The following is an 18,844-nucleotide window of genomic DNA, read 5'->3' as shown; positions in this document are numbered from 1 at the left end:
GCGCACGTGCGCACACACACACACTTTCTCTCTATTATATGAGAACAGAGTGAAAGTGACAAACACAGACTGTTCACACAGAGGTGACATCCAGACAGCAAAGGAGCCTACAACCCTACACATTCACAAAAACATGCGCGCGCACCCACCCACACACACATCTTCCCAACTATTTCTACCTTGTACACACACACAAATGTACTTTTTCAGATCCGGGGGTTCAGCTCTATTTATCTAAATGGAAGCATATAAGTGAGAGCAGGTGGCTACAGCTTGTGTCTGTTGTATGTGGTCAGGAAAGACAGGATGTTAACATAATAGCTGGGTTTAGTATGAAAATCATATACTCTTGTTATGTCCGCAACAATCAGGGTCTATTTCAAAGTTGCACTTATTTGGAAATACACAGAACCGATCCACCGTAATCAGCCACTGGCAGATTGTAGTTTTACATGAAATCCTGATTCATTTGCTATAAACTCCTTTCACAATCCAACAGAATAAGATGTTTTATGCCATATTTTACTATCTGACTGAACAATAAATTCCGTAAATAAATATACAATATGTAGGAGACATGAGAGCATGCAAAGATGCCTACCACACCAGAAAATCTTCAAGTCTGCAAAGGACTTGATACAGTTCAGGATACATTTCCTTAGCAGACAATGAATTTGGGAGTATTGACAACAGAAAAATACTCTTTCCTCCCAAATACAATGGGAAAAAAATGAGCACTGCATTATCCATAGAGAAGGTCCAAATGCAGAGGTGTGGACTCTGTCAACTCTCCAAACCAACAAAGCCGCTGACAGACAATAGCGGTATGTGCTCACAGGCCGGAGCGCTGTGCCACAGTTGACAGTAACAGACAGGGAATGCCCAGTGTTTCATGCTGGCATAGCCATCTAAAGAGGGTCACTAGAACATGAAGAGGGGGAGGATCAAAGAGCGATACAGCTTACAGATACTAGTTTTCCCAAACCAACAATGACGCAGCTCTGCCCAGTCATCCCGTGGTGGAGAAATGTGGGGATTGATGTCATGGAGGCAGGCAGAGCTGGAGATATACCCCAGAAGAATAGTGGGGGTTGCAGGGTGTGTGTGTGTGTGTGTGTGTGTGTATACATGTGTGAAGTGACTGTGTTTCCTCGAAATGCATACAATGTGTGGGTGATTCCCAGCATCTGAGAAAAAAGGCTTTAGATAAGCAGGAGTGTGGAGAGCAGAGGAGAAAGGGAAGAGGAGATGGCTGTTATCATGTTGGTACAGTTGGTGAAGAGAAGGTGTGTGTGTGTGTGTGTTGGGGGGGTGCAAGGGGTGAGTAAACATGGGACAGTCAGACTGATAGGAGCGGCTCTCCGCTCAACAACAGAGACATGATGGGACCATCAACAGTCGGCCGACGCGTCTGTTCCAACCAAACCACAGCGCTGTTCACATTTTCCATCCCAACACCCCCTCCTCCTCCTCCTGGGAGCCACACTCACATAAGCATACACACAAATACGACTGCACACACACACATGTGCACACGCTCAATCAGCAGAGAGCCACTGAGTGTTTTCTCACAGCTGAGCCCTCAGGCAGTAACATTAACAGGAACTTCAAGACCACTGAGTTTACAACGCAGTGAAAGAAGCGACACTTTATGTGCGCTACTGTTTACATCCGGCTGTGTCTAACACACATAATGACTCCGGGGAAAGGACGCTTCACACATGTAAAACTTGACATCAAATGGAAATACTCTTTGTTTGGAGCTCCGTTAGGATCTCAGACATACTTAAAATGCACAAAGTGACCGAAGCATTTCTCAAGTTTGGAGTTGGGGGCTGAGCGAGGACATCAGTAACAATGTACTCGCAGCAGCTGGAAGGAGCCTAAGGTGGAGTGTGGGAGAGTTGGACAGGTCGCAGCACGTCCTCTGCTCTGTTGTTGTCTGCCAGGTTGCCGGAGAGCGCAGGTCTTACACAACTCAGATATCGACTGACAAAAGCATCTCTGCCATTGTGAATGCGCTTACCACAAACAACATATACACAACATGCCGCTTACAGCCACATATCATTTTAATAACTGGCTACCTGAACCTCAGATTTCTCTGGATGGATTTTACGTCCTTTTACGCCTTTTATTCTAAATTTAAAACAACTGCATCGTCACTTCAAACATGTAGAGAAAGAAAGAAAGATCACAGATGCGTGTCCCCTGCCCATTTACAGCATAACAAGAAAACCACAAATGGATTTTGAAGGAATTCTGTCCGTTTCTTGGCCTTGAGTTAACTTTACTACAACAACAGCAACAACAACAACAAAATCAACTGCTGCTGTCTATGTTTTCTCCATTGCTGCTCTAACTGAGCCACAGCATGCGCACTAAAATTACAGGTATGTTTGCTCCACATAGCAATCAAATGGCCTTTAGACTCAAATGACCACTGGCTACACAAACAATAGCCACTTTTCCTTTTACATGAAGACTCCCATTATCCAGTAAACACCCATTATATTCTTACCATGCTGACCTAAGTCAAATCATGCCACTGGGACTTCACGTTGGCATTTCAGCAACTCTCCTTTTGTGTTTAAAAGCGACAACATGATATAGACTGCCAAAAAAACGGCACTGGTTCTCTGGAAATGATTTCATAATAAACCCCCCCCATTTGTGTCACCACTCTACCTGCCTGACCGTAAGGTGATGAGGAGCACAATAAAGGATACTGCTTTGACTTTTGGTCTCTTCAATTCTCCACCAGGACTTTAAAACTGCTGTGTGCTCCCAAGCCACTTGCTCTGGCACCATATAATTTACACAGCATGCCTTTGAGCTTATAAAGACAGCCAGATGTGTGTGTGTGTGTGTGTGTGTGTGTGTGTGTGTGTGTGTGTACGGCCTACGCCTCCTGAAGCTATGCTATATTTGCCTTTACTGAATTCTCCCCTTTTTTAATGTAGCCTTGGTCCAAGGTGCATGCCCTAACACATCTTTTACATACTCTCACAAAAAAATTGGGTACACAACAGGTGTGAGCATATCTCTGCCACACACTGATCATCATCATCATCGCCAGGTTAAAAGACGGGGACACTCATACACAAACACAACATGTCATCCAAAGGCATTTAACCCATCACGTATAACTGTAATCTCTCTGTTGATGGATGCATATGCGGCTCTAATCACTGCTTCCTTTTGGACCTAGATGACTCAGAGTTCAGTGCAACAGCTCACATTACGTGTTGTTTTTGGTGTTTTATTAAAAAAGAAAAAAAAAGAATAATAACAGATTAGGGCCTAAATATTCCAGATGTTAACCATTTAGCACCACTGCAGAAGTCCAACCTGCATCCTCCAGGAGCCTGAAAAGGACTCCAATGAATCAGGATGTTGATAATTTCTCATAAACTCAGATTAGATCAACTCTTCGCACTAATATTCTGACGCATTTAAGTGAATAAAAACTCCACATCACACCCAACACCCATCCACACCTTATCACATGTAGACCAGGTTTTCTGGGAGGGCTCTGAGTGTTTTAATTCATGTTTATATGCTGGAGAGGGGAGGTGGAGGGGGGAGGAGGGTTCGGTATGAAAATATTTGGGATCTCCTGCCTGCTCTACGTGGCCAAAGCCATTTTGGCCTACATTTTTTGCAATTTTTTTTTTTTTTTTTTTTTGCTCTGCTGTGAAAGTGGGCTCCATATTTATTGCAAAACTACCGTGATGCGTTGGAGAAAACCAAGAGCAGAGGAAAACTTATCTGGAAAAGAGCTTCGGTTGTTTGTTTGTTTGTTTGTTTTGGGTTTTCTGGTTTTTTATTTCCAAGACAACTCACCCTCGGTCCTGCGCTACATGCCGTTTTCTGCTCTAGAGAAACTTCTTTGCTCGACGGCGTGGAAGCTCACAGCAAACACATATTCCTCATGAGCTCTTAAACAACTTTCAACATCCGCAGCGGGGAAACTAGCAGCTCGACAGTCGCTCGGATCACATGAGCGCAACTTTTTTTTTTTTTTTTTTTTTTTTTTTGTGGAACAAAAAAAGAAAAAGAAAAGAAAAGTCGCAAAGTCAGTTGATCCCAGTGTTGGTCCTAAGGCTGCTTCAGCGGCAAGCTTTTTTCTGTTGTGTTGTGAGTTTTGTAGAAGCAAAAAAAAAAAAGTTGAGAAACTGTCCCGGAAAGTTGTCCAACTTGGCCGTGGACAACAACGACGTGGTCTTCTTCTCTCGCTGGGACTCCTGGTATGTTTATAGTAGTGGTCCCTCTAGTCCAATGGAGGCGTTCACGGCAGGGGGAGAAAGGAGCACGCGGTGCATTCACAAGCTGCACAAAACATTGGAATCACGAAATCTTTAGTTAAACGTCCAAACCAGCTCGTCAAAGGGATTTCAAGTTATGAAAATGACCGTGTGGCCTTTTTCTAAACTACCCCAACTTTCACCTTTTTTTCTTTTCTTCTTTTTTTAATCAGCCCACGTAAAAATGCCACATTCAAACAAGTGGTAAAAAAAAAAAAAAACAGCGCGTCCTCAAACACTCTGCTATGCTGGTGCAGTTGAAACACCCTTTTCTTGCTTGGCATCGATGCACATTTCAACTTTGGCAGCAAAAACAAATGTCCAGTTCAAACATTATGCTTGAAAAAAGTGCTGGACGCGGCGCCAGAGCTGGAAGGTCGCAGCCTGAGCGGGGAGCCTGAAGGCAGCAGCGGTCCAGATGCCTCCGGAGAGCCGGCCCCTCAGCTCTGACATCAGACCGGAGGAATCCGAGGAATGCCGGGCTCCTGGGAGAAGTCCTGCTCGTTTAATGGTTTTCCAGGGGCCACAGAGGTGACTAAACGGCGAACAAAGAAGATCCCCTCACATATTTATGTCCCCCCATGTTGCCTTTTGGCTGCAGATGCGTTACACCCCGGGTGGGGTAGTTTATTTGCATAGCACACATTTTTACAACATGTAAACTTTGGGCTAAGAGTTTCAGGGCATAATTGGACATATTGTATATTATACTCTATTCTGATATCAGGGCTCATATCACATGAATTCATATATTTACTATCCTCCAAATGGGTTACCATTAAAAGAGAGTTATATCAAATGTTAACGTCAAGATTCTGAATTAAAGAAGAAGGTGTGTGATGGTATGTCTGATTAAGAAAAGTGCACTTTAATAATGAATGATTACAAAAGAAATCATATTACAAAAATCTACAGGTCTATATTTTCCCACTTATACCGTTGGATCTGTGTCCAATAACGAAATTTTTACTTTTTAACATTGATTTTCAATTTTTTGTTTTTATTTTTATTTAATAGACATTCAATGCCCTTTCAAAGGGAAATTATTTATTTAGAGTCTCTCTTTTTAATTGAAATGTATTCATTTTGAATACTGTGTATGTGCTCAATATGTCAAATTCAGCAAATATCCACACAAGACTAAAAACTTATAGTTTATCATTTGTGTGTGAGGAAACCAACTTCTCCTGTTTTGTTCAAAATGGCCAAATTCCCAGAAAAAAATACCAAAGACATGATCTGTGTGTACCCAGGGCTTGTTGTATCATTTAAGAAAGAGTTGCTGCAATAAACTTCCGTTTGGTGGCTTTCTTTCTGCTGTGTGCCTTGTTAATAAGGTCCATAGTGACCTCATTACAACCTACATTTTTGCATATCACACAATGTTATTAATCACTACAGCCTACAAGGACATCATAAGAAGCTTTAATGGCACCACAGGAGAGTAAAATGCACGAAAAGGGGACGATTGTCTCAAAAGCCCTTACCAGCTGTCTTTCTTTTTTTTAAAGCTATATTTTTTTGCAATCTCCTATTAGGGATGAGTGTGGGTTCAATGAAAGTAAAAAAAATAACAACAAAAAAACAAAACAAAAAAAAAAAACAGCAATGAACTATGCATAACAATTCATGCACTAATTCTGTACAGGTGTAGCTTTTAAACAGCTTCACACAAATACACAATCTCTGCTTTATTTTGTATTTATTCATAGTCGATTTACATAATAATTTAAGGATGAAATATGACGTGAAGAGGAAGAGCAATTCAATTCTCAGCAGAGGCTGCAAGAGGCTTTAGAGGCTTTATTTGTGACCAAACTGCAGCCCCTTGTGGCTAACATGTTATTTACAACAGCAGCAATAAGTATTACTGTGTCAACAGAGGCGCTCATAGTCTAAAAGAGCCACAATGGCACAAAATGTAAGATTTCATTTTTGTGTGTTGTTTATATCTCTGCAAATTTCCAGTAGAATATATTATAAACTTTCGTTCACACAAAGACAGTTCTGGGAAATCCCTACCTAAGGATGAATTGGGTTAAAATAAAGTGGATGCAAAAAAGGAAATTATCACAAACTCCAATGCTATACAATCCCTGCTAGTAATAAAACATCTCAAACAATAGTTGGACTCCAATGTCTCCAATGTATCTTAAAGATTCTAGGATACATTTAAAACAGATACTGCAGGATGTGTGTCAGCTTTCAAATGTCAGTCATCCAAGGGAAACAGTTGGGCTTTTATTTTCTCATTCATAAAGCTCTTTGAGTGTCCTTCCTGAGCTGTGCTGTGGGAGACGCTGTGAGAGTGTACAACACTGACAATACTCTGTGAATGATGATGGCTTGGTCAGGTTCCTATTAGGTCACGCCGATAATGTCTTGAACGTTCAGGTCAGGGATGTTGTATTCTCCTTTCTTGCAGAGGGTGTTCCGTTGTGATTGTCTGAAGACTCATATGAGTCTGTGGGGATTTATTTGCTCTCTATCTGCCGTAGCTAATAAACTTGCCAAGGGTTGTTCTGCAGGATCTTTTAGTTAGTGGACACTTGTGAAGAGTCTTGAATTTTGTCTGTCTGGTTTCCTAACGTTTTGTGTGTTGATTTGGTTTGTCTTAGCAGTTTATGTCCAGTTTATGTCCTGATACCATATCAGCAGTATCTGCACTGCTGATATGGTGTAACTGAGATCTGATAAATTAGGTTTCACTGTTTTGTAATTTTAAGAGATTGGTAATTATGATATTGAAAAATCCCATATGACTGAGACTTAGAGAGAGGGGCCACACAAATTTTTCCAGATTAACTTTTCATAAAGCGGCCAGTCAGTCCGAGGAAATTTTGATAAAGAAGACTGGCATGCTAGGAAACCATTCAGAAATATGTCCGTAGCCAGTGGCATTGTTCCATGAGCTGCGGACTGGGCTCACTGTGTGAGCCTCTTCAGATATGTAAGTCACATGAAGAACATTGTGAATACCAATAAAATAAGAGAGGCTGTTCTTTGTGTTGAGGGGAAAAGGAAAAGGCAATTTAAAATCTAGGCTTGTTTAGTGGTTATGCTCACATCCTTTTTTGGACACTCTCTGTCATTTACTCCACAGCAAGGCGGGCAGTTTCCCAGTCAAAGTTAGTTATCATGTTACTGTCGTGGCACTAATAAAAACAGACCTGAGACTTTATTTTGTGTCAGGTTACTTCCCCATGGAAAATAACACCCCCTTTCTGAAGTCAAACTGAAGCTCTTCAGCGGTTTGTAGGTTCATCATCCCAGTAAAACCAGTGTTAGGTGTAAGGTCACGTTCACCTGAGCACCACAAACCACACAGTGCCAGCTGAAGAATGCCAGCAGCGTAAAAGGACACATGAAAATTTCACATTCCAGACCGTCTAGTAATATGAAAAACAGACACACTCGCATTCCAACCAAGTGGCAAAACACTTGGGTTTGTGAATTAGTTTTGAGTTTGAGTTGACACTTAAGTTTGTAATATTGTTACCATATGAGTTATTTTGAAAGCAGGAGAAAATACATTTGAACACATGGTGCAGCTAAAGAGGAGTGAGGGATGGATCTGTCCTGCTCTGTACTCTATTCTGATTATCTGGGTCAGTCTGTAAATCATGTCTGCCAAGCCTTAATACTTACCTTGTTTTATTTTCCTTTTTTTCCCCAATGGGACCATAATTGCTTCGTGTGTAATCTCTTTTAAATTCATCAAAGCATGATGAGAAGTGGATTCTGTGAACTATCTGAGGCCATGGCCACAACAAACAGATCATTTTGAAAACACACTCCTCTTTCTTTTCCTTTTGTTCTTCTCTTCACATGAAGCCAATATCACCCCCGCAATACGTCACACTTTTAAAATGCTAATTGTAAAAATACCTGCCTCACACTGTGGAATGGTTGGAGAAAATTTGGCTTATTTAAAAATATGACATTTTGGAACCTTTAGCAGCATGTAAACATGCCTCCTCCCCTTCTTTAGATGAATCTTTTCTCTCTTCCTCCTACAACATAAAGGAGGAATCAAGGCAACACACATTAGCCAAATGGGATATTCCTTCTCACTCTGTTATTTTGAAGTGACGTAAACCTATCGATGACACACACTTGCATAACCTGAAACTCAAATTATAATGAATTGTTCTGAATATTGAGAAAAGCTCCAAATACCTCACATGTTGTCTGGTTGGTTTATAAAAGGTTACAGGTGCAGTAAAGTCTACCATTGTTGGGTCTAAGGTGGTCTATTATAGTCCTAACAGCTTCACTTGCTTCATATCTGGGTTTAGATGTTCTTGGAAGCTAACAGCACATCACTAACAGGAGATGCCAGGTTGGCAACTGGTGGAATGACATTTTTATGATTCATTTATTATATAAATCACAAATACCAAATCATTCTGACTATGTAATGCAACAAAATGTGGAATAAAATGGGATTGTCTTTTTTTTTTTACAGTTTAACAAAACAGTCGTGTAACATGAGGCCTTCGTATGGAAAGACATTGAGCTTTTTGTCAGCGTGGTGCGAAACAGTAAACAACTTCAATTTGTTTTACTCTTTATGTTCATTTGGTTTTATTTAGTTATTTTTGGTTTGTAACTTCTAAACCCAGGCAAGGTAACAAAAAGCACTCCAGAGCCTATTTCAGCACTGTTTAAAGGTTAAATGGTGGCATACACTACCAGTCAAAAGTTTGGACACACTTTCCTATTCATTTGAATGAGACAGTCTGTCCAAACTATTGACTGGTAGTGTAATTTAGTCGTCTGTGCCATTGTTTTTCAAAAACAGTTAGAAATTACTTAAAAAAAGCGTGTCCCCCTTGCCTGTCCCCCTTGCATGTCTGTCTGTGTATGTTTGTTTATGTCAGTATGTGTCTGTCTGTTTATGTCTGTCTGTGTCTGTCTGTGTCTGTCTGTCTCTGTTTATGTCTGTTTATGTCTGTGTATGTCTGTGTCTGTCTGTGTATGTCTGTCTGTGTCTGTCTGTTTATGTCTGTCTGTGTCTGTCTGTGTATGTCTGTGTATGTCTGTGTCTGTCTGTTTATGTCTGTTTATGTCTGTGTATGTCTGTGTCTGTCTGTTTATGTCTGTCTGTGTCTGTCTATGTCTGTCTGTGTCTGTCTGTGTATGTCTGTGTATGTCTGTGTCTGTCTGTCTGTGTCTGTCTGTGTCTGTCTGTGTATGTCTGTGTATGTCTGTGTCTGTCTGTGTCTGTCTGTTTATGTCTGTGTCTGTCTGTCTCTGTCTGTTTATGTCTGTGTATGTCTGTGTATGTCTGTGTCTGTCTGTGTCTGTCTGTTTATGTCTGTGTCTGTCTGTGTCTGTCTGTTTATGTCTGTGTATGTCTGTGTCTGTCTGTTTATGTCTGTCTGTGTCTGTCTGTGTATGTCTGTTTATTTCTGTTTATGTCTGTGTATGTCTGTGTATGTCTGTCTGTGTCTGTCTGTGTCTGTCTGTGTATGTCTGTGTATGTCTGTGTCTGTCTGTGTCTGTCTGTTTATGTCTGTGTCTGTCTGTCTCTGTCTGTTTATGTCTGTGTATGTCTGTGTATGTCTGTGTCTGTCTGTGTCTGTCTGTGTCTGTCTGTTTATGTCTGTGTCTGTCTGTGTCTGTCTGTTTATGTCTGTGTATGTCTGTGTCTGTCTGTTTATGTCTGTCTGTGTCTGTCTGTGTATGTCTGTTTATTTCTGTTTATGTCTGTGTATGTCTGTGTATGTCTGTGTATGCTGCTCTCATATCAGAGGAGTCTGATGGCGTCATCGACTGCAGCTGTGTGTCTCCCCTGAAGCTAAGAGGTTGCCATGTCGACCCTCAGAGACACCTGAAAAGGAGCAGAGCTCTCACTCTGAGGCAATTTGCGACAAAACGATAACCCCTATCAGAAAACTGAGCAGACGCTGAGCGCCACAACAACTTCCTGAAGCTATGGGTGTATTTTGGTGTTTTTAGGGTGTAAAATGTGGACACGAGCGATTTACACACGTATGGAAAATATTGACGGCTCAATAAAAGAAGTGGCGCACACGAAGGGTGAGCCTGTCCTTTAGAGGCTCGCAGATCAAATTCGGTTTGTCTCACTGTTAAAGTAGACACATTATTTCAGAGAAGCTCTACTACTTTGGAGAAAATGACACATTTACCTCAAACTATGTGCCTGTGAGAGCGATTTCCCATCACCTTGGTCCGCACTCTGGCTGAAGATCGTTCCACTCTAAGACAAACATTTGGTGCAATACACACACATGGGAAACGAAGATTTTCACCCAAAATTAGGTAGACTGAACAATCGATGATCTAAACGTATAAAAGATATCTGAAAGATGCATACACGGCTTAGAAGAGAACATATATTACTATGTTTTACAGTTTAAATGGACTATGTGTATGTATGCCGAAGTAGCAGAGGTGTGAAAAAGCTTAACATTTGGGGGGATTTTCGTCGTTTCTCACCAGGAAGGACTTTTTGATCGCGTTTTCGCCAAAATATTGTATTCTATAGAGAAAAATCATAGCAAAAGCCATTTAAAGGCCTAGGGCGAGTTTGCAATTTGCAATTTTTACAAAAGAGGAATAATAAGAATATGAAACAAAAGTGACTAAAGGCAAAATAGTTCTGTGTATTCATTCATTCATTTATCTTCTGCTGCGTATCCGTCTCTGGGTTCTGGAGCTAATCCCATCAGGGTGATCCCTGGACAGGTCACCAGTCCATCACAGGGCCAACCACTCACACTCACACTCTGACCTACGGACAATCAACCCAAACATGATGTCTTTGGACAGTGGGAGGAAACCCAAGCACGGGGAGAACATGCCAACCGAGAACTGAACCCACAACCTTCTAGTGCTAACTACTACGCTGCGTCACTGCCCCTTATCTGTGCAGGCATTCTTTAAAACATCAGTATTTTAGATCGTGAGAGCATTTCTCCAGTCTGACATTAACCACTTTATCCTGCTGTTCCCCATTTGGGTAACTTGGATAAAACCCTATATTGGTCTGAATCCTATCTTCCTGCAATCATCCATTCAGCCAAGGCAAGGCCACAATCTTTAGTCCACCCATTCCCCACTGGACGGCTCACCACCTCCTTGGGTTGGGTCCTGAATGCATCCAGCTCATCCAGTCTTTCACAGCACAGAAGGGCATATGTCACTGCGCTATTCTACTGCCCTTCTTCTCCGTCTACAGCTTGAAAGGAGAGATGTGACAAAATGAAAATGTGTCCTAGTTTTAAAGCCTCTGCAGATTGATGTGATGACAGTATTTACAAGACAGTTGGTTAAATGGCAGTGTCTATATTAGGCTGTGATTCACGCTTAGCACACTCTTATCTGGGGACTGCATCAGTATTAAGTTAAATCACATTTATTGATCGCTCAGGGAGATTGTCCTCCTGCATTTGACGCACCCTATTCATAATTAACCTTAGCCACACATGCTAGGAGCTGTTGCCAAAACACAGGGCAGCAACCAGGGGTCAAGTGCCACATTCAAGGGCCCACAAGTGGTGGCTTTTACTTTCCCCACCGAAGTCTCTTGCTGCTTCCAACCGGCGAGTTTCCAGTCAATGGCTTGCTTTTCTAACCTCTAGCTGACCTTAAGCAGACAAAAAGGACCAGCTCCAATCTTTAGAATGCTAAAATTCCATGCTAAAACATTTTTTAATCCATTGAAGAGCATCAACACCATGTGAAAGAGGAAGGTCAAGTAAAAGTCATGTTGGTTAGATCTAATGTGTGCTTTGGCAACTGTCTCTGAGATAGAAAAAAGGAGAATAACACCCACTGTAAAATATGAATATAATGTCCATCCATCATACACTGATATAATTTAATCCCTTGAGAAAGGTCTTCTGCTTGTGCAGGATGAGATCACAGACAGATAAAGTGATGACTAGAAATGAACAGTTTTGCCAAAATATAAACTTCCCCTCTGAAATGTGTATTAGATTTGTTTGTAATATGATTTATAATGCATCGTCAGTATTTCACTCTGGCACTGACCTGAACCCTTGGAGACAGCTTAGAAGAATTAGGGTTTGTAATCTACATTTTCAATAACTGTAACTCATAGATATTGCAGGTACAACAAAAACACAGTACAACCAAGCAACAGACTCAATGAATCACATGTCTTAGTTTGGTGCCTGAGATAAGTTATGAAGAGATGTTTTTCCTCCAACATCTGATAATTGTCATAAATGTCATGCATCATAAGCCATTACTCTTAGATATTTTTGGCATCCTGGCACAAGCTAGGAATTTATTTTCTAATTAAATGTATTGTTATTCTTTAGCCTGAGTTCCTTTTAAATACAGGCCTGTCTTCTAATGTACGTATTGTACATTCCAGTGTTTTGCTGGTTGATATCTGAACATGTGTTCACAGAAAACGTCTACATTTTTCAACAGTATTGTAATAGATTTTCTGTTTGGGAATGAAAGAAAAGATGCACAAACAAACAAATCAGAGTGTGGATCAGAATGAAAATGATTTATCATTCTCTGAAATGGTAAGCATTTTGTCCTCCATCTAACCTCAAAGCTCTTATTTTGTTCATCATCGATTCAGTGTTTGTGTATGTGTGTGTGTGTTGTGTGTGTGTCTTCCCCATTTGAGGTGTAGTCATGACGTCTGAGCAGTGAGTCAGGTCCACCAGATGAAGTCTCAGCAATGGGATACATGCGCACATTGTAAACAAGAACCCTGAAAATGCATCTAGTCAGTTAAATTGAATTGCACGCTTCACTGTGGCCCTTCATTCTCTTTAAGAGGATGCTGCTTTAAGGAGTTAATGATTGACCTTTGAGAGATTTACATCAGGGGCTGACAAGAGTCCTCCAGTGAAAATCAGTTCTTTCACACATAAATTATAAAGATCCAAACGAGGAGGTGATCAGTCATTATTCTGGGAATGCATCGCAGCCAGAGGAGCAGCAAGTTAACTAATTCACAAATGCTTCACCTCTTGTTGGGTGACGTGAGCAGCACCAATGATGAAAAAAACATGTGGGCGGTCAATATATACACAATCACGCAAATGAACACACTCCTCCCCATCCAGAAAGGACCAGCAGACTTTTTTTTTTTTTTTTTTTACCTCTATCACACCCCAAGGCCTTGAGACTTGGAGCTCTGTACTTCATGTGTCTATAAAAAGAGCTTTCCTCCTCTAAGGAAGAAACAGCAGACCCTCTCCTACTGATCATTTCATCACAGAGCAGGGAGAGAGAGAGGAGGAGAGGGATCACTGTGGAAGAGTCACCGCTCTGGAAGATCTGTGGACAAACAGAAGGAGAAAAACAAGAGGAGAGGAAAAGAAAGCATTTGGAAAGGTAAAACAAAAAATCCCCCCCCCCAAAAAAAATGAGTCTATATCTTTTGTCTGGCATGGATCAAAATTGTCTCAGATTTTTTGTAGGGTCTAGATTTTCTGAATGAAGCTGCACTGATGCACTGATTCAACACATAGCTTTACTTTCTTGTGTGTGCAGAGGCATTTAAACTGTTTAACTGAATTTTATTGGATCTGAATTTCATTTCAAGATTACACCTCAGCCTTTTGGAGTGTATTCTTGGTTATCTTAAATGAAAGTAGGTTTGCCATTGATATAAATACAACTACAAACACTGATCCAAGCTAATTGTAAATAACTATGTGTCAAATAGTAATGTTAACATACGGTTTTAATTTCAGCTCTCCAGCTCTTTTTAACTGATTGTGTCTGCAGAGAGCGAGTGAGTCATGCTGTAGGAAGAGTGAAGTCTCTGCCAGAGTTACAAAAGGCGATGGCCCACCAAGGAGTTACTCCTTATAATAAGAGAGAAGGGAACTGATCCCAGATGAAATTTTTCTAACAAAGGAAAGTAAAAACATTCCTCCCCGTTAAGACATTTAACGTGCCCCTTTGAAAACTTTATTTATTTATTTATTTTGTTGTTGTTTTTTTCCCATAAGAAAAGGCATGTAGGATTTTTTAAAACCAGCTTTAAAACGAAATGAGTCAAATCACATCACTGACAGGATAACAGATGTAACTGAATATCCTGGAATCGGGGAGACAGGAAAAGTTTTGCTTGATTTGTTATGAGCCGGAAGATTTTGAGCTGTAAAGAAATGATAATGAGGGGATCAGGATGGTGGGGAGGATGAAGAAGTGGTAATAAACATGACAGTGAAGACATGAGGGGAGGAAGAGATGGTCATTTAAAAAAGAAAAGTCATTGAATTCATGCCACATATTGAATATTGTCTTTCTCTTCTATCCTTCCCATCTTTTAATAATGAATGCATAGTTTTTGGAATGCGTGCAATCTACATAAACACAATCTCCTTTATGTTTACTTTCCCCTTATTTCACTTTCCCGCCCTAACGTGTGGATACTTGGAATAGGAGAGGTTGAGGATATTCAAAGCATATTCACTGACGTCACCCAGCGCTTGATTACCGACGCGTGTCCTTGGACAGCTTTGAAAAGCTTGTTGAAGGGTTTCTTTTTGTTTCAGCAGGCTGAATGGATTATATTCGGGAAAATGTTTATTAATACATTTTAGGCACTGTATGGAAATGATTTGAGTGAAAAGGGAGCATAAAACTTGAATTTGATTACTGACAAGATTGTCAGGGGATTGGAAATGTGCAATGTCCACATGGTTTTTATGTATTTATGAGAGTGGCAAACAAATTTTTTTCTGCTGTGATGAGCACTCGCAATTTTCATTGTGTGTGGAACACGATGACAATAAAGGTATCATTTTATCTAATCTAAATCAAAGCCACAGATTATTTATTGTAGATTCTCCCTTTGGTTTTGAAATAAAATTGCCACAACCACCAGCCAACTTTCAAAGCTCGACCCATGGGGCCTGATGAGTCAGCTCTGCAATTATTTAGCTCCACCAACTGGTAAAATTGGTGTTATTATTATTATTGCTGCTGTTGTTGTTATGGTGTAATATTATGTTATGATACTGGTAAAAAGTTAGCATTTCTGTTTCGCGGTTCAATGCCATGGCAAAAAGCTGAGAACAGACACCATGTCAGCTAGTGGTGCTATTAACAGTCCAGCCAGACAAGCTACCATTGTTTAAATCATGCTTGAATAAAGAAGAGGAAATAAATTGGCATTCCTAAGTATGTCATGAGTAACCACAGTCTGATAACATGGTGCACATGGCATTGGTAACTTTCCACCCAGCAGCAGAACACAGTAACATTGGCTGCACTGCTGAGAAGTTGTTGCCGGGAGCGACGACCATCAATGCTGCATCAGACAGAGCCGGTAACATGCCAAAGCAGTTCCCAGCGAACAATGTAAATCATACAAAGACTATACTGGTGCATCTGCTTTTTGCCAGTTTTGGTGAACAACAGACAACAACATCAGCGTTTGGATAAAAACTTCCCCAATTTCCTCTCTCCAGGCCTGATTCAGAACTTCTCAGCAAGGCAGTGAAATAAGACGCGCTTTCAGCACTTTTTTAGACCCCACCCCCAACTCTTTATATCTAACAATTAACTACAACTAACAATTAAAACTACTTCAGACTGAGTTAATTACTGAACATTAGAGCAATAAAGCTGTTTCAAAACTAGAAACCTTCATCAGACAGCCTGGAGGGTTCATATGATTATCACATTATCCAGTCTCCTTATTAAATACTTGAGCGGAACAAATGCAGCTGGAAAACGGATACCACAGATAACCACAGAACCACAGATGATGTTGGATGTATCGCAAAGACACTGTCAGTACATATCCGGTTACATAAGGAAAGGAGAAAAGTGTTGTACACATGCAATGATCAAATGGCACTATATTTGTTACGAAGTAACAACTTCATAAAAATTGGGGATGATTAGTGAATGTCACTTTCTCGAAGCCTTCTTCATATCCTGGAGCCTTGTTGTCAAATTACTGTACTTTTGTTGTGTTTGTTTGTTTTGGGGTTTTTTTTGTTGTTGTTGATTGTGTTTCTGCCCTTCCGCAGGCTGAAGATGGTGTGTCGATGTTGGTTTTTAGCATTGGTGATGGCATACGTATGTGTCTCTGGGTCGGAGTCAAGTTGCTGGAAAAGCTCCATCTGCAGTGACATGAACCACCAGGGGACCATAATGGTGGGTCAATCTGTTTTTTGATTTTTGATTTGTTTGCAGTTTCATTATCAGACAAGAAAGCACTTCCTGTTAAGCACATTTCATTTATAGAGCAAAGCGTTTCAAGCAGACATGGATACAATAACAGCAGAATAAAATGAAATCGCATTAGAGGTGAGTAAAAGTAATTTGTAGTCACATGTTTATTACTGATCCTGGAAACATTGGTCAAAACAATCCCCTGTCAGGGTCTGTTGGCTGCCCCAGAGCTTTCAACCGCATCTCCCTCACAATCCATCATACATTTTTTTAGGGGTAATGCTTCAGTCAGGAGGCCGTTGGGGAGACATTACACTTGAAACATCTATTCTTCTGTTACAACAGGAAAGACTGTAAAATACTACACAGCCACTGAAATGGCAAAGTTCTTTGGTGCAGATCTCTGGATTCCCTATGTTTGCTTCAGTATCTGACAATAAGAACCAAACCAGTTTTATTTTAGTGGTCTGCAATAAAACTGCTTTAGTGATTTATAAATGCAGTTGAATCTGATAAGATTTGTCAGTCAGTCTGTAACTGCGTTGGAGATCATTCTGTAAAAAGTTTTATGAGCACATATAATCCTTGTTGCTCTTTATCTTTGGGTCATTGTTAAATTTGGTGTCAGAGAGTGAAGGAGTTTATGAATTTGGTCAGAGTCTTTGTTGTTTGGCATCTCCTGCAATCAGTTAGCATCCAAGTGATTAGATAGAGTGCTCATTACTTCCTCATCATCAACTTATGTCTTCACTGTTGTTTTCTCCTCCACACAGGACTGCATTCAGCTCTGCTTGTCCCTGATCCCGACTGAAATGCCAGAGGTCAGCACGCTGGGCCTGAAGATGAGCGATGGTAATGTTGATGATTACGATGATGAACACTTGCTCAGCATCATTCTGGGCACGCTGGCTTCCTCTGATAGTAAGATAGCAGAGTCAGATCTGCAGGCCCACAGGGACCAGCGCCGCTCGTATTTAATGGAACACTTCCGCTGGGGCAAACCCCCAGGACACAAGATACTTGAGCCAAAGCTGAGGGACCACAGTGACGAGAGACGAGCCTACTCAATGGAGCACTTCCGCTGGGGGAAACCCTCCGGCCGTAAACGCAGGCCCATCAAAGTCTTCGCCTCGTCTCTGGAGGGAGGGGGCTCTTCTGAGGGTGGCTTTCCCCCTCAGGCGCGTAGGCAGCTGAGCAGCAATGAGGGTGAAACAATTGGTGATATGAATCAGGAAAGTCACCAGTATCAAGAATTGCTGGGGGCAAAGGTCAGTTCCAAGTCACAAGTCCTGTTGAGCCCGCAGGACAGAAAAGATGGGACCTATCGAATGAATCACTTTCGATGGAACAACCCTCATGTGTCCAAACGTGACGGCGGCTTAATGAAGTTGTTGGAGGAGAAACCTTAGGGGCAGCTGGCTAACCTCTTCAGGAACACTATAGTCAAGGATGTGGAGAGGATAATGGGAGGGGGTAGCTGGATAAGTCTACTAGTCAATGCATGTGACTTGACTTGAAAGCTTTCTTGGGAATTTTATTTTGTTCTTTTTTGTTTGTTTTTGTATTTGATTTTTTTGTGGGAAATATTACTATCAATGCCAAACGTATCAGGGGCAATCGATAGAAATGGTGGAAAGTATTTTAAAAAGCATAGCAGTTTATTACATAGCATATGTTTTTTGTAAAGTAATGTAATATTAAAGGTCATTCTGTTTGTGGCAAATAATGGTAACTGTCTGATGTGTTTCATTTGAAGAGCAAACACTACTTCATCTTTCATGATTATTATTATAGCCATGTAATATTGTCTATACCGTTGTCCGAAAGCTTCAGATAATATATAATAAGTAATATAAAATGAAAGTGGAATACGGTGACAGATCGAAAAGGTTCATGTCATGTAAAAGGCTGAACCTATTATTATACAGGAAATTTTATTTGATGGGGACGGTGGTACTGTATCAGGGCCCTCGTGGTCCAGGAGGGGTCTTTTTGTAGGGAAGGCTTCTGGTATGGTTGAAGGCTTCATAGAGATAAGGCCAAGGAGGTCATTTCCCTTTTCAGGGCCTGCTATTGTTGAGAGACATGAGGACAATGCCAGTTTGTGAATGCCACTCATCCCCCATTAACCATTTCAAAGAGATGGCAAAATCCATTCCTCTTCTTCTATTTTATCTCCTTCAGCTCCAAAACATCAGCTGTAGTGACGTCAGTGTTTTCTCAGCTTGTTACATCTTCCCTTTCCTGCCCATTAATCAGATACTCTAAGCTAACACCACATTGTTAAGGACTGCAAGAGGAAAAAAAAAAGAAAAAGAAAAAGACACTTCTCACATATAGATGCACAATTCAATTATGACACAGCATCCAATCAGATGAGT

General features: G+C 40.9%; 2 protein-coding genes across 2 annotated transcripts in view; one reads left to right on the top strand and one right to left on the bottom strand.

Moving 5' to 3' along the window:
* The window catches only part of LOC115037545 (tyrosine-protein phosphatase non-receptor type 14), a 32,428-nt gene extending 28,157 nt beyond the window's left edge, over nt 1-4,271 (bottom strand). Inside the window, exon 1 of the mRNA XM_029496170.1 lies at nt 3,847-4,271. The gene's annotated coding sequence lies outside the window, so the exon portion shown is untranslated. The remainder of the gene's footprint in view (nt 1-3,846) is intronic.
* Nucleotides 4,272-13,585: 9,314 nt separating this feature from the next.
* On the top strand, nt 13,586-17,987 carry LOC115037994 (pro-opiomelanocortin-like). The gene is made up of 3 exons (XM_029496796.1): nt 13,586-13,661; nt 16,319-16,445; nt 17,237-17,987. Exons 2-3 carry the CDS (start codon nt 16,326-16,328, stop codon nt 17,870-17,872), a joined length of 756 nt encoding a protein of 251 aa, XP_029352656.1. The 5' UTR covers nt 13,586-13,661; nt 16,319-16,325; the 3' UTR covers nt 17,873-17,987.
* The last annotated feature ends 857 nt before the right edge of the window (nt 17,988-18,844 follow it).

This window comes from Echeneis naucrates, chromosome 24 (assembly GCF_900963305.1).
Source record: "Echeneis naucrates chromosome 24, fEcheNa1.1, whole genome shotgun sequence".
Taxonomy (NCBI): Eukaryota; Metazoa; Chordata; class Actinopteri; order Carangiformes; family Echeneidae; genus Echeneis; species Echeneis naucrates.
Note: the sequence above shows the minus strand (reverse complement) of the source record. Positions and strands in the feature narration are given on the sequence as shown.